This window comes from Pseudorasbora parva, chromosome 25 (assembly GCF_024679245.1).
Source record: "Pseudorasbora parva isolate DD20220531a chromosome 25, ASM2467924v1, whole genome shotgun sequence".
Taxonomy (NCBI): Eukaryota; Metazoa; Chordata; class Actinopteri; order Cypriniformes; family Gobionidae; genus Pseudorasbora; species Pseudorasbora parva.
This window is the reverse complement of record NC_090196.1, coordinates 34914450-34933129: the sequence shown is the minus strand read 5'-3', so window position 1 is coordinate 34933129 and position 18680 is coordinate 34914450. Positions and strand designations below refer to the sequence as shown.

The 18680-nt window shown below is 36.2% G+C and overlaps 1 protein-coding gene across 1 annotated transcript; it reads right to left on the bottom strand.

Moving 5' to 3' along the window:
* Nucleotides 1-599: 599 nt before the first annotated feature.
* LOC137064941 (NACHT, LRR and PYD domains-containing protein 3-like) lies at nucleotides 600-15175 on the bottom strand. The gene is made up of 9 exons (XM_067436498.1): nucleotides 15130-15175; nucleotides 12766-13034; nucleotides 12369-12413; nucleotides 10305-12117; nucleotides 9784-9957; nucleotides 7845-8018; nucleotides 6050-6223; nucleotides 4150-4323; nucleotides 600-3379 (listed from the first exon to the last, which is right to left on the bottom strand). The coding sequence occupies exons 2-9, from the start codon at nucleotides 13019-13021 to the stop codon at nucleotides 3370-3372; spliced, it is 2820 nt and encodes a 939-aa protein (XP_067292599.1). The 5' UTR covers nucleotides 13022-13034; nucleotides 15130-15175; the 3' UTR covers nucleotides 600-3369.
* Between the last annotated feature and the right edge of the window lie 3505 nt (nucleotides 15176-18680).

Genomic DNA, 18680 nt, shown 5'->3' with positions numbered 1-18680 from the left:
TGTTATTGGTGGATCTCATGTGAGGGACAGGTGGCCCCGCCCTCGTCATCAGAGAAGAGATGAAGCTATTCTGATTCAAGGTTACGAGATGTGAATTTAAAACAAAAATGATGTGCACAGATAAATAACTTTGAATATATACTGTAATATTCCTTAAAAAACAAGAATTGTCGATTTTGATCTCATAGTGACTTTTTTGGTTTACTAGTCTAGTGATATTTACAGCATCATCCTCCAGAGGGTGCCGAACATCAAACAGTCAAACGTGAATGAAAGAAAGTGTGAAACATTTATTCAACATTAACACTCAATTTATGATTTACTAAACCTCTGGTTTACCGTTCCCCATTTCTCCAGCTCTTAACAATCAGCTACTTTGCCACTTTCCACCAAGTTATTTTCTGTTATGAAATTTTTATTTAGGTTTACATGGAGAAACTTCACAAAACTTTGACAGCAACAGTTCCTTTATTAATATCCTAACCAGTAGAATAGCCCTAAATAATGTTTAGTCAGAAAAAAACAGACAAAAAGGTACAAAAATACTAATATGTACATTTAAGAGGTAAATAAGGTCTAAAGGTGTATCTTATTAAAGGGTTCTGCCCCGTTTACAGCTTTTTTCCCTAAGAGCGCATAAACAATATACAGCTCTGGAAAAAAATTAAGAGACCACTTAATGGTTGTCAGCTGTTGTGTTTTTTTATACCACTGTAGCATCCTAAAACATCCCCATAACATATAACAATCATAAATTGTTCTCACCTGCGCACTACAACAAATAAAGATATTTCCACGAAAAAAATCACTCTGAGACATAATTGAAAAGTTTCTATGAATAACCACAGAATGGTTTCTGTTTTATCTAAATAGAAGTTTCAGAATAATACAAAGAAAATATTTAAAAAGGCAAAAATAACAACATGTAAGTCTTCACCAAAAGAACAGCCCCAAAAAACAATAGTCCAAGCTTTTTATACTTGGACATATCTTGGGGCGTGGAATTTGAAGTTATGACTGTCATCATCATATAGCAATTCCTTATAAAGTAAGCTACTTGCCTTGGACTCAAGCAATCATAGTATTTGTCCAAGGCTACTACAACTTTTGCAACAAGCACACATACATTTATTTTGTCTTTCTTTGTAGCGGACTCTTAAGTCCCCCGTCAAAACCACACAATGCTTAAAGGAGTGATGAATTGAGAAAATCACCTTTTCCTTGAGCCCTTGATATATAAAAGTTCATGGTAATATAAAAATATCCTGTAAGTTTCAGAGCTGAAAACATCATTGTTTGTCAAAGAAAAGCTTTTATAGACACCAGGCCCAGAAAACGAGAGCTCTCAAATATATATTGATCAATGATTTAATAGAAGAGTGAAACACCGCCTCAACAGATAAATGTGTATGCCTGCATTTGTAGCCCCGCTCACAGACTCATGGAGCTAAACGAGCAATAAAACATGCCCAGATAGCAAGATCATCATTAGTAAATAAGACAGGTTAAAACTGGATTTGCAGACATTTGAGTTTAAAACACAATGCTGTACCTTCTATATTGGATCCGACAGGAATGGTGCAACACACTTATGTGAGTATATATGAGTATAAAAACTTTATATGTAATAGTTTTGCATTGTTACAGATCATTTTGATTATGTGTACGTGTCTAACAGAACATACCTTAAGCACGCTGTCACAGGCTGGAGAATCCTTTTATTTGTTGGTTTATTGCGATTCGGGTTCAGACATGGACATGTATGGGCCAGGACTCGCAAAGTCCAACATCCCAAGGATGTGTGTTTTTCAGACGGGCTACCAAAACGTAAGCCTGTCGGCAGGCTGGTCAATCTCAAAAAGTGAAATAAAATTAATTTCTTTATCTGCGTTGTACACCCTCTTGACTTGATATTTTAAGAATCATTTGAAAAGACATTTGCAGGTTTGTGCTTATATCAACCTATCAGATGGGCCATGTAATAAAAAATAAATCAATTGTGGGTAGATGAGAGATAAATCATTGTGTTTGTTTGATAAAGCCGTTTTGCGAGCTCTGTCAGATAATTATTCCGGTTACCACTTTCAAAACAATCCCTACCGTGAACTGACAAGGTAGTTGAAGCTCATTAAATATGCAAATCTTATCCAATTCTAGCCGTGGGCGTTTACTTCCAAGTCTCCAGTGCATCACGGCCATCAAAACCCAGCGTTCAGGAGAGAGCCTCAAAACCAGTGTAAAAAATAGCCTACTACTTATTAGTTAAGTTTTTGAATGTAAAAACCACACAAACATCTTAAGTTGACCTTAGACAACAGTATAAAAACATTTAAAAAGCCAATTCATGACATCTTTAATATAGCTGACAGTCAGTTTGACAGTCCCTTTTAGAGATTTCATTAAAGAAAACAAGTTTAACTCAATAACACTTCTAAAAAAGAAAATTAGATACCACACACATAAAAATGCAAACTTTGTTTCAAGGCAAGTTTGAATTATACTGTTTCAAGAAATTCAAACTTATCTTGCAAATTTCACAATTGGAGCATTCAAATTGACTTTCCAACATAAACCTCCTAACATCATTCATTCATTTTCAGATTCAGTTTCTTCATTTGTCTAATGACTCTCTAATCACCTGCTTGCCCCTCCAGATCCAGACTCCTTGTGTGCTGCTTTAATCCTCCTTAAGTAATACAAAATTTATTTGTTGGCAATTTAGGGCTAACTTGACACTGCACAAGCTCTTACCTCACAAACAATCAAATTTGTAAAAAAGCAGCAAAAACATAAAGATAAAATAATAATAATAAAAAAAAACTTTCAAAAGATTACTTCTTCCTGTTCCTCAGAAACATTTAAACATATGAAGAGTAAATAATCATGACTGTATGGCAATTAGCGAGAGGGGTAAAAAAACAAATCACTCAACTGTGAACATATAAGTGAACATGTGAAAATGTGTTGAATGTGTGTCAGTGTCAGGGATCCAAAAACACTGTACTCTGTTACTCTGTACTCTCTAACTCTGTTAGAGGGGCATATATGATGTTCTCAGTATATTGTTATGGCCAGAAATTCTGTTCTCAGAACAGTTCAGATCCCAGGATATTTTTGATTAAACTAAATTTACATTGTCTCCATTCTTTCCTGCCAATTCCTTTATATGTCACTGATATTTATTGACTAACTCCATTCAGCCTCCCAGTAACAGAATCCAGTCAGACTCTGTCCACACAAAACCTAATGACACTCATCTAATCTCTCTGATGATCAGGATACGGCTGATCCTCAAACACATGTGCCATATTTCTGTTCTCCTCAGACAGCATCAGACGAGTGCGTGCTGTGTTTTGATCCAGTGTGAGATTACTTGTATCTGAAGATAAGAAGAGAGAACAATAACCACAGAGACCCCAAACGTGTGTTCGCTTGACAAAATGATCCCTTGATAGTGAAGACAATGAAGTGGAAGTAGAAGATTCAGTGTCACAACATTGAAGTGCCTCAGTTGGATGGGAGTATTTTGGTTTTAAACACTATGAAGGAAGAAATACCATGTAAAGCCTGTACAGTAGATAATGTGTGGCCACTCAAAGAGGAAATATGACAAACCTGTCAGTCCAAGCACAACATGGTTATATTCTTACCAAACCGGCACCAAAGAAGCAATCCCTTGATTCTGAGCAAAAAAAAAAAAAAAAAAACGTACCCTTTCTTAAAGGGACAGTTCACACAAATTGAAACACTGTCATCATTTACTCACTCTCATGTGTGTCCAAACCTGTATGGATTTCTTCTGCCGAGCACAAAAGATGATATTGTGAAGTTTTGCTAACCATTGACTTCCATTGTAAGGGGTGCTGAACAGAAAAAGTCTTCTTTTGTGCTCCATAGAATAAAGAAAGGGACACAAGTTTGGATGATGGGAGGGGGAGTAAATAATGACAGATTTTAAATGTTTTGGTGATCTTTTTCAGAAGATTACTCCTTTAGATTGATATTGTAATAAGGTAAATATGTAATCTTTCCCTCTATTCAGCTTTACTACAAACCCTTTCCGCATTTCACTGTATACTTGTAGATGGTAAGACTGAAATACACATACAAGCATTCACAGGATGAGATTAATCTTACTGCTCAACATACTTGACTTTGGTCAGTGTGCCGTTTAGGTTCTTCAGTAGATCAGAGAGGATCTTAACTTCTGAATCTCTCATGTAATTGCTGCTCAGATCCAGCTCTCTCAGGTGTGAGGGGTTTGAACACAGAGCTAAAGCCAGATAACCACAGCCTTTATCTGTCACCTTACAGCTGCTTAATCTACAAACACACAAAGAAACAAAGAAGAAATCTGAGACTGAGACATCAGAACTCACAACAAAAGCTTGTCAAATATTTTGAATAATTATACATCCATTTAAAATAAACTGATCAGAGTTAAATCGCTCTCATTTCATAAACTATAAGTTCTGCTGAAAGGAGAATATGGTTCTGACATAATCAAATAGATTTGTATCTCCTGAAGAAAGCAGTCGTGTTTGAGTAAGATTGGGTTTTAGGTTCTGAGTAAATGAAATGCTATATCAGTGGCACCTTAAACTGTGCTGTTGACACTCAACACATTTTTTTTCTGTACAACAATTATGGCCACCGTCTAATAGCCGAATAACCATTAATCGCCTAGAAGAGGCTTGGTCGACCAACATTTTATTAGTCAAGAAAAGAAAACTCAACAGGAAATTATGAAATCACACAGGCTGTGATGGACAGATCATTACAGGCAGGAAATCCAAACATTCTTCTGTCATTCATCGATCTTAAACATGTCTTATCAATTGAAACATTGAAGTAGTAGCAACTTTAAGAGTAATCTCACTCTAAATTTTAACCTAGACAAGTGTGTGCTATTATTAGGCACAAAGATGGGCAGTATTTTAATTACATCTATTTAAAATATGTATTTAAATATTTTTTTTATATTTTGTCATTTGTATTTTCCTTATAAATAAATATTATCTAATTGTCAAGTAAAGTCTTAGAGAGAATGTATTTTGTATTTAAAATACTTAAAATACTTATTCAAATATGTAATTTTATATTGTATATAAATACTTTCATCACCAGGCTTAATAGGATAAAAAGCAAATAGGTTTTTGGCTAGATACAAGAATATCGGGTTTCATGTTGACCCTTTTCACATTTCCGGGTTTCTCCGAAGCGGAAGTCCTCATAGTTGAGTAAACTCCAATAGAGGGTATGCATTGTTATCACTTTCCTGCCGGTTCAAGCCCCCTCAGCAGGACTAAGTGGCAGAAGAGCTGTTGCATGACTTTTGCATGGGTTTAATAATGAAAACTGCAAAAATGTGTAAAACTAACTATTTTCAGTTTAAAGGAAAGGTTGGACTCAAGGGCCTAGTTTTGGAGGGGTTGAAGTGTGAAGCATTTAGAAGGTCCCTGGGCATGCTCCCTCGCAAGATTTATTTATTTGTTTGCTTAATTTTTACAAAATGGTCTTTTTTGTATCAAATTGATTAATTTTCCTTCAGCGATGCAGATGACATCTCTTCGTTTGACCTCGAGATACACCTTCACCTGCAAGCAGCTGGATTCAAATTAAAACTCATAATTTGTTTTAAAATGTCCTCATTTACTTACTCTTGCGTGTTTCCAAACCTGTATAGATATCTTCTGCTAAACACAAAATATGATATTTTGAATTTTTACTGACCACTGACATCCATGCTATGGGGACAAAACACAAAGAAAATGTATTTTGTGGTCCACAGGATAAAGAAAGGCACACAGGTTTGGATAACTTGAGGGGGAGTAAATAATGAAAGATTTTAAATTTTTGGGTGAACTATCTTTTTCAGAAGGCCAACTCCTTGAGATTTATATTGTAACACAGTAAATAAGTATTATTTCCCTCAATTCAGCTTAACTACAGGCCCTTTCCACATTTCACTTTACACATGTAGATGGTAAGATGGTAAATACACATACAAACATTCACAGGATGAGATGAATCTTACTGCTCAACATACTCAAGGTTTTTCAGTGTGCAGTTTGGGTTCTTCAGTAAATCAGAGAGAATCTTGACTCCTGAATCTCTCAGATTATTGTAGCTCAGGTCCAGTTCTCTCAGATGTGAGGGGTTTGAACGCAGAGCTGAAGCCAGATAACCACAGCCTTCTTCTGTCACCTTACATTCAGATAACCTTCAAAAACATACAAAAACAATGAAGATATCTAAGACTGTGACATCAGAACTCACAACAGAAGCTTGTTAACCCCTTGAGGTTGACGATTGCACCAGAGCGACCAACTCGCTTTTTTTTCTACTCAGTGCAAAAGAGACTCAAAATACTGTGTGTGTGTGTGTGTGTGTGTGTGTGTGTGTGTGTGTGTGTGTGTGTGTGTGTGTGTGTGTGTGTGTGTGTGTGTGTGTGTGTGTGTGTGTGTGTGTGTGTGTGTGTGTGTGTGCGTGTGTGAACACCCCAGCCCAGAGTCCTTAAATAATCAGTTGTCTTACATATTCTTATTTCTTTGTCTTTTTTAATTCCATATTGCTTGAGCTGGACAAGTGAAGCTATAAAATGGAAGGAGGCGGACTCTCACAGTCACTCCGTCAACCACAGCTTTCATCCCAGCCACATCACACATCTTTCTAATTCACCTTAGTTAGTTTTTTAGTTGGCAGCTGATAGTCTCAGCTTGAGTTTATTAGTTGTTATTTTCCTTTCCTTTTTTAGCTGGGTTCCCCATCTCTACTTTCTTGGTTAAGTTTGTACATAAATTGTGTGAAAATAAATAATTAGTTTGGAACCCTTCAGCTGTTCAAATTAGAACACATTATTGCAAGCTTACAGTTCTGAATCGGGCTAAGGTAAGGAGTTCATTTTGAACACTGGCTGTTTATGTACTTGCTCAAGAATTTTGGATGATTTTAACCATGAAACATTACAGACTGCAGCTTTAATTTCACACCATTAATGCACACACCATGAAGTAACTCAATCAGAAATGCAGTGTAAAACCTGTACAGTAGATCACGTGTGGCCACTCAAAGAGGAAATAGGACAACCCGGTCAGTCCAAGCGCAACATGGTTATATTCTTACTAATCTAGCCCCAAAAAGCAAATCACTTATTCTCAGTCAAATAAAGCCTACCCTACCTCAAAGGGACAGTTCCCACAAAAATCTAAAACTCTGTCATCATTTACCCAGCCGGCACATGACTGACCTTCAACATTAAAATATGGTTAAAGTAAGGTCACTTGATGTTTCAACAGTGAAATAATTGTTAAATGTAAAATGGTTGAAATAGGTTAAGAAAATCCCTTATAAATAATCGCTGAAATGAGGTACCTTCAAAAAAAAAGTATGTTTGGATGATGTGAGGGTGAGTAAATAATGACAGATTTTAAATGTTTGGGTGAACTATCTTTTTCAGAATTGAAATAAGGTAAATAAGTAATCTTTCCCTCGTTCACATTCCATTGTACACTCTCAGAAAAAAAGGTACAGTGCTGTCACTCGGCGTTACCCTAAGGTACAAAAGTAAAAAGGTACATCTTTGTGCCTTACTCACCCCTAAATGGTACATATTAGTACCTTAAAAGGTACATATCAGTACTTTAAGTGCAAATTAGTACCTTAAAGGTACATAGTAGAACCTTAAAGGTACATATTAGTACATTTTCAGTTTTGTACCTTAGGGTACCGCCCCAGTGACAGAAATGTACCTTTTTTTCTGACCGTGTACACTTGTAGGTGGTAAGACTGAAATACACATACAAACATTCACAGGATGAGATTAATCTTACTGCTCAACATACTCGAGTTTGTTCAGTGTGCAGTTTGGGTCCTTCAGTAGATCAGAGAGCATCTTGACTCCTGAATCACAAAGGTCATTGCCGCTCAGATCCAGCATTCTCAAGTGTGAGGGGTTTGAACGCAGAGCTGAAGCCAGATAACCACAGCTTTCGTCTGTCACCTCACAGAAAGATAAGCTGCAAACATACACAGACACAATAAAGATATCTGAGACTGTGACATCAGAACTCACAAAAAAAGCTCAACAATTCTATTAAATAATTACGCATCCATTTAATATAAACTCATCAGAGTTAAATCTCTCTCATTTCATTACCTATAAGTTCTGCTGAAAGGAGAATATGGTTCTGATCAGATCTATACAGTCATCTAGCTGAGACTGAGTATCATAAGCAAATAGATTTGTATCTCCTGAAGGTTTGGGTAAGTCTGGGTTTTAGGTTCTAAGTAAATAAAATGCTGTATCAATGTTGCCTTAAACTGTGCTGTTGACTCTCAACAGATTGTTCTCTGCACAATAATATTCTTCTTTCCTTCTAGAGAGAGTGACTCTCAAATTCATCCATTAAAAAAATATACAGTTATATTTTTTGTGTGTGTGTGTTTGTGGACGAGTTAGGCATGTGATGGTTTGTGATCAAATTTTTATTTCGCAATTCCTTGTGGTATACGGTATTATCATGATATTGAAAGAATTTTCAAAAAAAAGTGTTGCAGCTATAGGTTTAATAACTTTTTCTTGTCACAAAATAACTGCACATTTAAATACAATAAAGCAATGCACATATGTGTAAATAATTTTTTTTTTCAAACAGATTAAGTGTAAAATATAGATTAAGAATAGAATTATAGCTTGAGAAGTAATGAACTTAGATTTGTTACAGAATTATTGATCTTTGTTAATATAAGTTTAAAAATTACAAACTCTTAATTGATCTCAGCTCAAGTCCATTAAATAATGCAGAAACAACTTTTGATTTTAATAATGTGTTATTAAATGTTGAAATTAAAGTTAACTAAGATTACTAAATGATACAGAGGGCATCTCACCATTCTGTTTAGTTTTGTTCATGGACTTTCAGTTTGTTTTCTGTTGTCAAATTTCTTTGTTCTGACTACAGCCACTTATCGTCCCCATAGTTACCATCATTACTAGTTCATATGTGTTAGCTGTGTGTCATCTATTACCCACGTTAGTGTTGCTACTTAAGTTTTTTCTTTCCATGTGCTCCTTGTCTGGTCACCATTATGTTAGATGTGTTGTGCTATTGGCTGGCTGCCTGCTTTGAGATTAACTCCATTAGAGTAACATTCTTTTTTTATTTCTTCTACATTGATGCTCTTTCTAATACAGGTTTTCTTTTCTCTCTACTCTATCAAAACCCTTAACTATACATCATTTTTTATCATTTGATTAAATACTTTTCTCAATTATATTCTGAATACAGTCGTGGTGTGTTTTTGCTTAATAAACCACTTTTTTAATAAAACAATGAATATAATTGTGGAATCTTTTTTACTTAAAAACACTTTCTTTGGTTACCTTTCTTTGGTTTCTTTGCATGTTTTCCTCAACACAGGGCATGTCAAAACACCCCCAGGGCCCAGAAAACAGCCCAGGGTTCATAGGGTAATAAAATATACTGTGTACAGGCATATAGATTGACCCAGAATATCAGTGCAATGTGCAAAGTTTGAGAAACCATGAGAATATTTGTATTATTAATTCATTTTATTAAAGTTTTGAGGTCATTTGCCTGCCTGTATATATTATGCACCATCAGTATGGTGTGTACTGAAAATAATATATATTAAAATCACTGTCTTTGTGCATTAAGGCACATTAAACATTTCCATGTTAAGCATTTTTTATTGTCCCGCTGTTTTAATTGATTGAAATAATAAGGTGGGTGTTGAATAAGGATTTAATTAATCTCATACCTCAGTATCTTCAGCTGACAGTTTGGGCTCTTCAGTCCACCAGAGAGCAGCTTCACTCCTGAATCATACAGGTTATTGCCACTCATATCCAGCTCTATTAGGGGTGAGTTTGGTGTCTGCAAGGCCAAAGCCACAGTCTCACAGCAGGTGTCATCGAGATCACAGTTGGACAGTCTGTAAAACAGGATAATTGTCCATGGCATTTGTTTTTGTGTTTATCTTGCAGAAAAAGTGTTTGTAGTAACACTGATTGGTTGTCATGTTCTCAGTGTACATTCAATCTTTCTGGAAAAAAATGTATAAATATCATGCATGATGGAAATGTCAAGTGAAAATAACCTTAAAATGTCTATATGTCTATAAAATCCTTGTTTAGTAAATCCATTTAAAGTTACATTTTAAAATATACATTTTACTCTCCAAAATCAGTAAATGATACATGATACTCCACATTGTATCTTATGCTAAAATTTATTTTCAAAGTTAAACACTTAAACATATTGTGTCAACAATTTCCTTACCCTGCTTTTCTGCAGCATCTCACAGCTGGCAGGAGATTCATGCGACCTCCCATTCGAGTATTGCACATGCTGAGTTTGAGCTCATCCAGCACCTCCTCCGACATTAGCTGCACATAAGCCATCAATGAACACATGGGAGATGAGAGTATTATTTTCGATGATCTGAAGTATCGTTTTATTTGTGTATAAAATGAATTGTCATTGAGCTCCAGTAAGCAGTAGAACAGGTTGACTGAAGTGTCAGGTAAGATGCCCTGGTTTTGTAATAGTGTTTTAATGTGTTTTGTTATTTCTGTGATGCTGTCTTTGCTGTCTTCAGTGTGTGTGAACAGGCCTATGAGCAGGTCCTGATTGGATTTCAGTGAAATGCCCATCAGAAACCGTAAAAACAGGTCTAAATGTCCTTTCTGACTTTGCATCGCTTTCTCAACAGCCTTCTTTAGTAAATCATGTAAAGCAATATTTTTGTCTGGCTTGTCGATGTGGTCAGTCCTGGCCTCTCTTTGTGTTTTTTCAGTGAAAAACTGCAGCTCGTCCATGTCCTTGTTCAGGTAGCAGAGGAACACGTGCACTGCAGCGAGGAACTCTTGAACACTCAGGTGCACGAAGCAGAAAACCTTCATCTCATAAAGTCCAGCTTCTTGCTTAAAGATCTCAGTGAGCATTCCTGTGCACTCAAAGTCTTCACTCTTGTCAATACAACATGCTCTCAGATCTTCCTCATAGAACACAATGTTTTCTTTCTTCAGCTGTTCAAACGCTAGCTTAGCTAACTTCATAATCATTGTTTTATTGGAATCTAAGAGCTTGGCACGTTCTCTTTCTGTTTTTCTGTCATGCTTCTGGCTCTTCAAGTTCATCTGTATCAGCAGGAAGTGGATGTACATTTCAGTGAGTGTCGTGTTGATGTTCTCTGCATTGTTCCCAATGGGGACGGCTTGAAGAACAGTGGCTGTGATCCAACAGAACACGGGAATGTAACACATGATGTAGAGACTACGAGATTTCCTAATGTGTGAGATCATTCTAGAGGCCTGAGTCTCATCTTTAATTCTCTTTCTGAAATACTCATCCTTCTGCTGGTCAGTGAATCCTCGCACCTCTGTGAACAACCCTACATACTCATGAGGGATCTGATTGGCTGCTGCGGGTCGTGATGTCACCCAGACGTGAGATGATGGAAGCAGAGTCCCATTCACCAGACTGGCAAACAGTTCATCTACAGAAGATCGCTCCTCAACACTCGTCACCATTCCACTAACAAAATCCAAAGTCAGTCGACTCTCATCCAGTCCATCAAAGATAAACGCAAGCTTACATTTATATATCTCACGTATCTTTGCTGTTTCCAGGTCCCTCAGTTCTGGATTAAATATCTGTAGAAACTCATGCAGACTGATCTTTCTGTCTTTAATGCAGTTAATCTTTCTGAATGGAAGCAAGAACACACAGTTTATATCCTGATTGGATTCTCCTTCTGCCCAGTCCAGAATGAACTTGTGCACTGAGACTGTTTTTCCAATGCCAGCGATGCCTTTGGTCAGCACAATCTTTGTCTTTTTTTTGTTCAGACTAAATACATCATTGCATTTGATTGAACTCTTCTGTGATTTACAGGGTTCAATGGTGTCATCAATCTTCATAATCTCATGTTCTTGTTTGACTTCTTTAAGGTCCCCCTCCGTAATGAAGAGTTCTGTGAAAACATCCTTGAGATGTGCTTCATTTTCCTTTTTACACTCAAAAATGTGTTCTGCTTTCTCCTTCATGTTCATTTTGTTTGTCTTCAGGAATTCCTGCAGCCAGAAATCCTCTGTTATGAAAAACCAGGAACAATCAGGAAAGAACAGGAAAAAAGAACAAGAAAAAACAGGAAAAAGTCTGAACAATACAACACAAAAAAATTAACAAAAAAGTTTTTTACATTAGCATGATCATCGTTTAAATCAACTGGTGCAAACATAATATTTATGACAGTTATGTTCTGTGCTGAGATCAATATACATCAAACATGCTAAAATAATTTCTGATCCCACTGTAAGTACGTGTGTAAGGTTAATTCACCTTGTTTTCTTCTACGTTTCTCGGGTGGCTCTGATGATTCTTGCACTGTAAAGAGAGACAAATGAATGAGACTTTATGTTTATTAAAGTATCCTGAAAAAGGCTCTACATCGTATTTCAATTCTTCATTAAGCAGCACAACTATTAAACCATTAACTAAATCACAGTACTAGAATGACTTCTGAAGGATCATTTGACGCTAAAGACTGAGAAGATGATGCTGAAATTTCAGCTGTGAAACTTTGACTGTTATTGCAATTGATTATATTTTACATGGCATGGTATTTTTTTAAAGATATTTAAATAGAAAACAGCTATTTTCACATACATTAAGAATCTTCTTTCAAAAAATGCGATTATATCTCTATAAATCTATGCTGCCTTACGTTCTCTATTACCTTCAGTGTAGTTGTTCTTTAAGTCTTCAGCCAGTCGGTTCTGGTTCATCTTCCTCAGGATGTTCAGTGTTTTCTTCACAGCTTCTTCTGCTCCAAAACACTCCATCATTATATCCACTATATCAGTGACATCCGCCTTCTCTAGTTTACCAGCCCCAATGGGTCCATCATCTTTTAAGTAACTCTTAAATCTCTTCAGATCATCTTCTTTCAGGTTACCTAGAGTATCATGAAGCAGCTTTTTTTCAGATGCCATGGTGTTTAATGGACTGTTTGAAAAAGAAGAAAAAAAGCATAGATCTATGCAGTGTGAGCAAAAAAATATTGAAATGACACTGTGGCCAGATCAACTATTATGAAACATTTCAATCTAATTCTTCAGGTTGTTCTTCAGTTTAAGAGTGTGTGCTCATCAGTAGATAATTTTATGGTCCGACAGATTGAGCTGAATGCTGCTGATGATTGAGACTCATAATGATTACACTCCACAAGTAGTTTTACATTTTGTCATAACCTTTTTTGAAGAATTGTCTTTTACATTTCAGACCAAACTAGAATGTAAAGACTAATGTCACACTTAAAATACTGATAATTGATTGTGATGATAATTCATACTAAAAATTATGAGTAAAAGTAGTTCTACATTTTCCCAGAATCCAGTTATTCTATTTATTCCAGTTCTGTACTCTCTGAAGCACCTGCCTGTTAGCAGACAGAAAGACACACACACACACACACACACACACACACACACACACACACACACACACACACACACACACACACACACACACACACACACACACACACACACACACAAACTCTCTCACTCTCTGTTAAAAATGAATAAATTCTCATGATCAAAATGAATGTGTAATTAAAGGTCCCTTAGCCTGTTCTCCTAGCCTGTTTATGGTCCCCAAGTGGCTAAAATTTAGATAGGTGTAAACCAAGCCCTGGGTGTCCTGCTCCATCTTTGAGAAAATTAAAGCTCAGATGAGCCAAATCTTCCCTGTATGTCATCATACAGGGAAAGGTTACCTCCCTTTTTTCTGCTTTGCTGCCCAGAGGATTTGGGAAAAATGGATATAGTTTACTTTAGTCTCATTGTCAGCACAAGCTTTACAAAGAGACTTTTACAATATGGATTCGACAGCACCGCCTCAAACATTAATTAACAGTGTTCATTAATGTCTGATCTGTGATCAGTGATTTCTGATGTGTAGCTAATTATTCACATTTACACAGACTTTCTTTCTAAATAGTTTAATACTGTTTATGCATCAGTGAATCAAGCCAGTGACTAAATGATCAACTTCCCTTTTTTTCTGTTAGTAGCATGAAACAAATATGTTATTATGTAGGCTACTACTGAGTATCACATTAAATTGATTCACATTAAATTGGTTCCAAATTTCGGTACCTGAGAACGCATCTGTTAATATGCGTAGTTAATACTAATAGACTAGTGTCTGTGAATATTAAGTGAAGGTGAACAGTGTGAGAATATCAGATGTGTATCAGTGTATTGGATTCGTGCATTCGGCCTTAAAGTGACAGCAGCTTTATAAAGATGCTTTTTAAATGAGTTTAAGTTAGTCGTCTGCTAGTGTGTCAGATGGAGCATCACTGACTGGCTTAAACCATGATGGCATAATGTGCATTTATACAACTATAATAAAATAATGCATTGACATAAAAAAGGAAATTTACTTTTAATACTTAAGCACTTTTGAAAACAAATACTTCTGTACTTTTACTCTAGTAAAAATCTGTTCCTACAACTTTCACTTGTAACGGAGTAATATTTGACCAGTAGTACTTTTACTTTTACTCAAGTAATGAATTTGTGTACTTTGTCCACCTCTGGACCTAAAGCCATATTTAAAGACTGAAATCCACCACATAATTTGCAATATTTGACGATATATGAAAATAAGCAATATAAAGCTCCTATAGGGGTCAATGTAGGGAGGGCTTTTATTGTCCAATTAAGGTGGCATCCATTTAATAATTTTAATAAATATAATAATTTACACTTGTTATTATTGCATACTGTTAATGTACAACAATACTGAGGTGCAAATAGTATGTATTTGTCAAAATAAAGTATAAATTGCATGTTATTACTATTTACACATTTTGCAAATAACTAATTTTATATGTGTAAATAGAATCTATTTTCACTTATCTGCAGCTGTTTGCACTTGTAATTAGTGTAATTAGCAATTAGTGCTAAGAAAATGTGATATTTTTCACTTAGTGCAAATATGACCACTGTGTTGTGCTGCATGAATCTCCTGTGGTCACTTAAACATTACACTTAAACATTGGCCAGTAACTTAAAAATATTAACTAACTTACCTTGAATGATGCCAATATTTGCAGATGTTTCTTTGTCCTGCTCTGAAATGGCACATTGCTCATTAAAAGCATTGATTTATATTTCACTTCTGCATTCTTGTTAAAGGTGTTTCTCTGCAGAACGGGTTTTTCGGGAGTTTTACATGAGATGAAACTGTGTCCGAAAAACCATTCAAGCAAACAAACACATATTTGTGTATCTTCATTTAGTCTTTCTATCTGGTTGTTTTAGCTGGCAGCCTTATAAGACACAAGTTACAGTAGTCAAGACAAGAGGTTAGTAAAGCATGTTTAAGCATTTCATCATCTTTACACTCTAAAAAATGCTGGGTTAAAAACAACCCAAGTTGGGTTGAAAATGCACCGACCCAACAATTGAGTTGTTTTAACCCAATGGTTGAGTTGTTTTAACCCAGTGGTTGGGTTAAATGTTGCTTAAGACAACCCAATTGCTGGGTAAGAACAACTCAACCATTGGGTTAAAACAACCCAATTCTTGGGTCGGTGCATTTTCAACCCAACTTGGGTTGTTTTTAACCCAGCATTTTTTAGAGTGTAGTGCTGAGAGCAGATCACAGTCGGGGCAATATCACAAAGGTGGTAAAATGCAGTCTTAGTAATAGAATATGAGATTGAAATCAGAGGATTAGATCAAATATTACACCCAGATTTTTAACAGTGTGAGATGGAATTAATGAGGCCCCATCAATATATAGACTTAGTTCAGTTTTTAGTTTTTTATAGGGATGTTGGACCAAAAACAATAACCTCAGTTTTATTATTACATTTTTGGAAGTTGCTTTGTAACCAGATTTTAATCAGCAATACAGGTATTTAATAAATCCAGATTAATAGCAGAGACAGAGCTAGCTGATATGTAAATGTGCAAGTCATCGGCATGACAATCATAGCTGAGACTATGACTATGGATAATGTGACCAGGAGGTACCAAATAAACATTGAACAGAAGTGGTAGAGAAAGCTGTTTTTAGCATCACTGTTAACTTGCCTGCCGCCGCTCAGGGAACGCCGGTTTGAATCCCACTCGGAGTGGGTCGACTAGGATCGGTAAGACCCAGTAAAGTGCGGGGGGACGAAAATACAATTGATTAAAAGTGCGGGGACACCCCCCCCCCCCCATCCCCCGTGTAATCTACGCCCATGGGAATGCATAAAGCTAGAATAAAATGTTTGTTTAGAAGAAAAGGGTCTTTTGATAAATTGCATGCTCAGATATTCATAAAACAAAATATTCTATGGGCTATTACAATTAGGGGGAAATGGTCAAAAACCCTGGCGGTGGCTGGCAACTTTTTTTTTCTTTTTCTAAACGCTGGCGGGGAAAGAGTTAATGTTGTACTTAACGTGTTTGATAGGAAATGAACAGCATCAAAATACGTTTCTGAGATTGCTGTAATTGTGTTATCACTTTACTTACAGAAGGTTGTGAAAGACCCAAATCATCACGGCTGCAGAGTTGCAGTATTTTTCCAGTTGCCAAACCTGGTAATGTGGTGATTACTTCCATTTCTGCGCTGTGTCGGAGATGTTACGATGTCTCTAATAAGATCGGTCACAAACATGATCCATGCACAATCTAATGTGTAGTATTAACTAACTCATGCATTTTGTGCAACACATTTGCACACATTCACATGCTAAAGAGACTCTTAAGCCTCTTAAAAGTCCTCATCTGTACTCCTAACAATTTTGGACCTTAAGACCTCCTTTAAGGGTTAAGATGCTTTCTGAATTACTTTCTTCTGTACTAGGAATTTTACTTCATTGCGGCCCCACTTTATATTAGGTGGCCTTAAGTACTATGTACTTACATTAAAAAGTAACTACAATGTACTTACTGCGTTCAAATTGTATTGGAAAGCACTTCTGCTGATATTGAGGTGGATACGTGTAGAGTTAGGGACAGGTGTGGTGTGTGTGTGTGTGTGTGTGTGTGTGTGTGTGTGTGTGTGTGTGTGTGTGTGTGTGTGTGTGTGTGTGTGTGTGTGTGTGTGTGTGTGTGTGTGTGTGAGTTTAAGGGTAGGGTTAGGTGTAAGGGAAGTGCCAACTGTGTAATTACACATGTAACTACAGAAATTAATTACAGACGTAATTACATGCAGGTATTTTTAAAATGTAAGTACAATGTAAAAACATGTAAGTACACAATAAGTGCATTGTATCAAATGATTAATTACAATGTTAGTACATAGTAGTTAAGGCCACCTAATATAAAGTGGGTCCTTTATTTTTTCTTTAAAAATGCACCTTTCTAAGAATTTTGTTCTAATATTTGCGAGGACTGGTTTTAAGAGACGTGTGGAGAGGAGAATGGCATCATGGGGAGGCGTTCACTTACACTGGCTGTATTGATGCATAGACTAAACGTACAAAAAGCAGATATTTAATTTAGCTTGTGTGAAATTAATTAGCCCATAAGAAGATATGTTCATAAAGATTCCTATTTTTAAATGTAAATTTATATTAAATAAATTAAACGCAATGTAAAATATTGTGGGCAGGCAAGATGGAGGGGGTGAAACTGTTGTCCCTTAAAAAAGTGATGTTTAATATTGTTGTTTATATTGTTATAGTGTATTTAATTCATTTGGCCTACACCTGAGTAATATTTAAATTTTATTCTGTCCCTTTTTGACAGAAAAACCTGGAAAAATGTGGTTTGCGGTCTATATGTTTAAGGAAGAGTTAACCATTCTGTGTTTAATGTTTCTTTCTTTTTACTCTGTATAGAGTCCTTAAAGGGTTAGTTCAGCTGAAAATGAGATGTCTGTCATTAACTCCTCTCCCTAATGTCGCTCCACACCCGTAAGACCTCCGTTCATCTTCACACACAGTTTAAGATATTTTATATTTAGTCCGAGAGCGTATGCAAGTGTATGCACACTATACTGTCCATGTCCAGAAAGGGAATAAAAACATCATCACAGTAGTCCATATGAGACATCAGTGGGTTAATTAGAGTCTCTTGAAGCATCCAAAATACATTTGGGTCCAAAAATAACAAAAACTACGACTTTATTCAGCATTGGCTTCTCTTCCGCGTTTGTGTTCAATCCTCAAATAAAGATTCAAACGGTTATGAATCAGCGAATCGATTCATGATTCGGATCGCGTGTCAATCGGCTGAAATCACGAGACATTGGCGATCCGAATCATGAAACGATTCACTGATTCATAACCGTTTGAACCGTCATTAATGACATAAATTTCTTTTTTGGGTGAACTAACCCTCACTCATATAATGAAAGGATCCAAGAGCAGAAGTGACAGGATTCAACAATCTTTAATGAAAAATATAAACAAGGCAGTCACACAGACAAAAAAAAAGAGGACTGTGAAGCTTTTCTTGCAGCAGCAGACGTTACTTAGACGCAAGGCTGAACCGGACAAACAAGACAAGGTGAGTACCTCCAATACTATTCAGGGCATGAAGGAAGCAGCAGTCGTATAGAGCGTAACACAAATCTGACAAGGAACAGCGTGAACAAAAACTAGATAAAGGGTGAGCACTCAGGGCAAAGTGGGAACAG

What these genes read in the sequence shown, in the direction of transcription:
- LOC137064941 (XM_067436498.1), bottom strand. Translation starts at nt 13,021, where the DNA reads ATGGCATCTGAAAAAAAGCTGCTTCATGATACTCTAGGTAACCTGAAA. An exon ending in GAAACGTAGAAGAAAACAAG is followed by an intron (nt 12,118 to 12,368) that starts GTGAATTAACCT and finishes TTTTCATAACAG; the next exon opens with AGGATTTCTGGCTGCAGGAA. An exon ending in TGTCAGCTGAAGATACTGAG is followed by an intron (nt 8,019 to 9,783) that starts GTATGAGATTAA and finishes GTATGTTTGCAG; the next exon opens with CTTATCTTTCTGTGAGGTGA.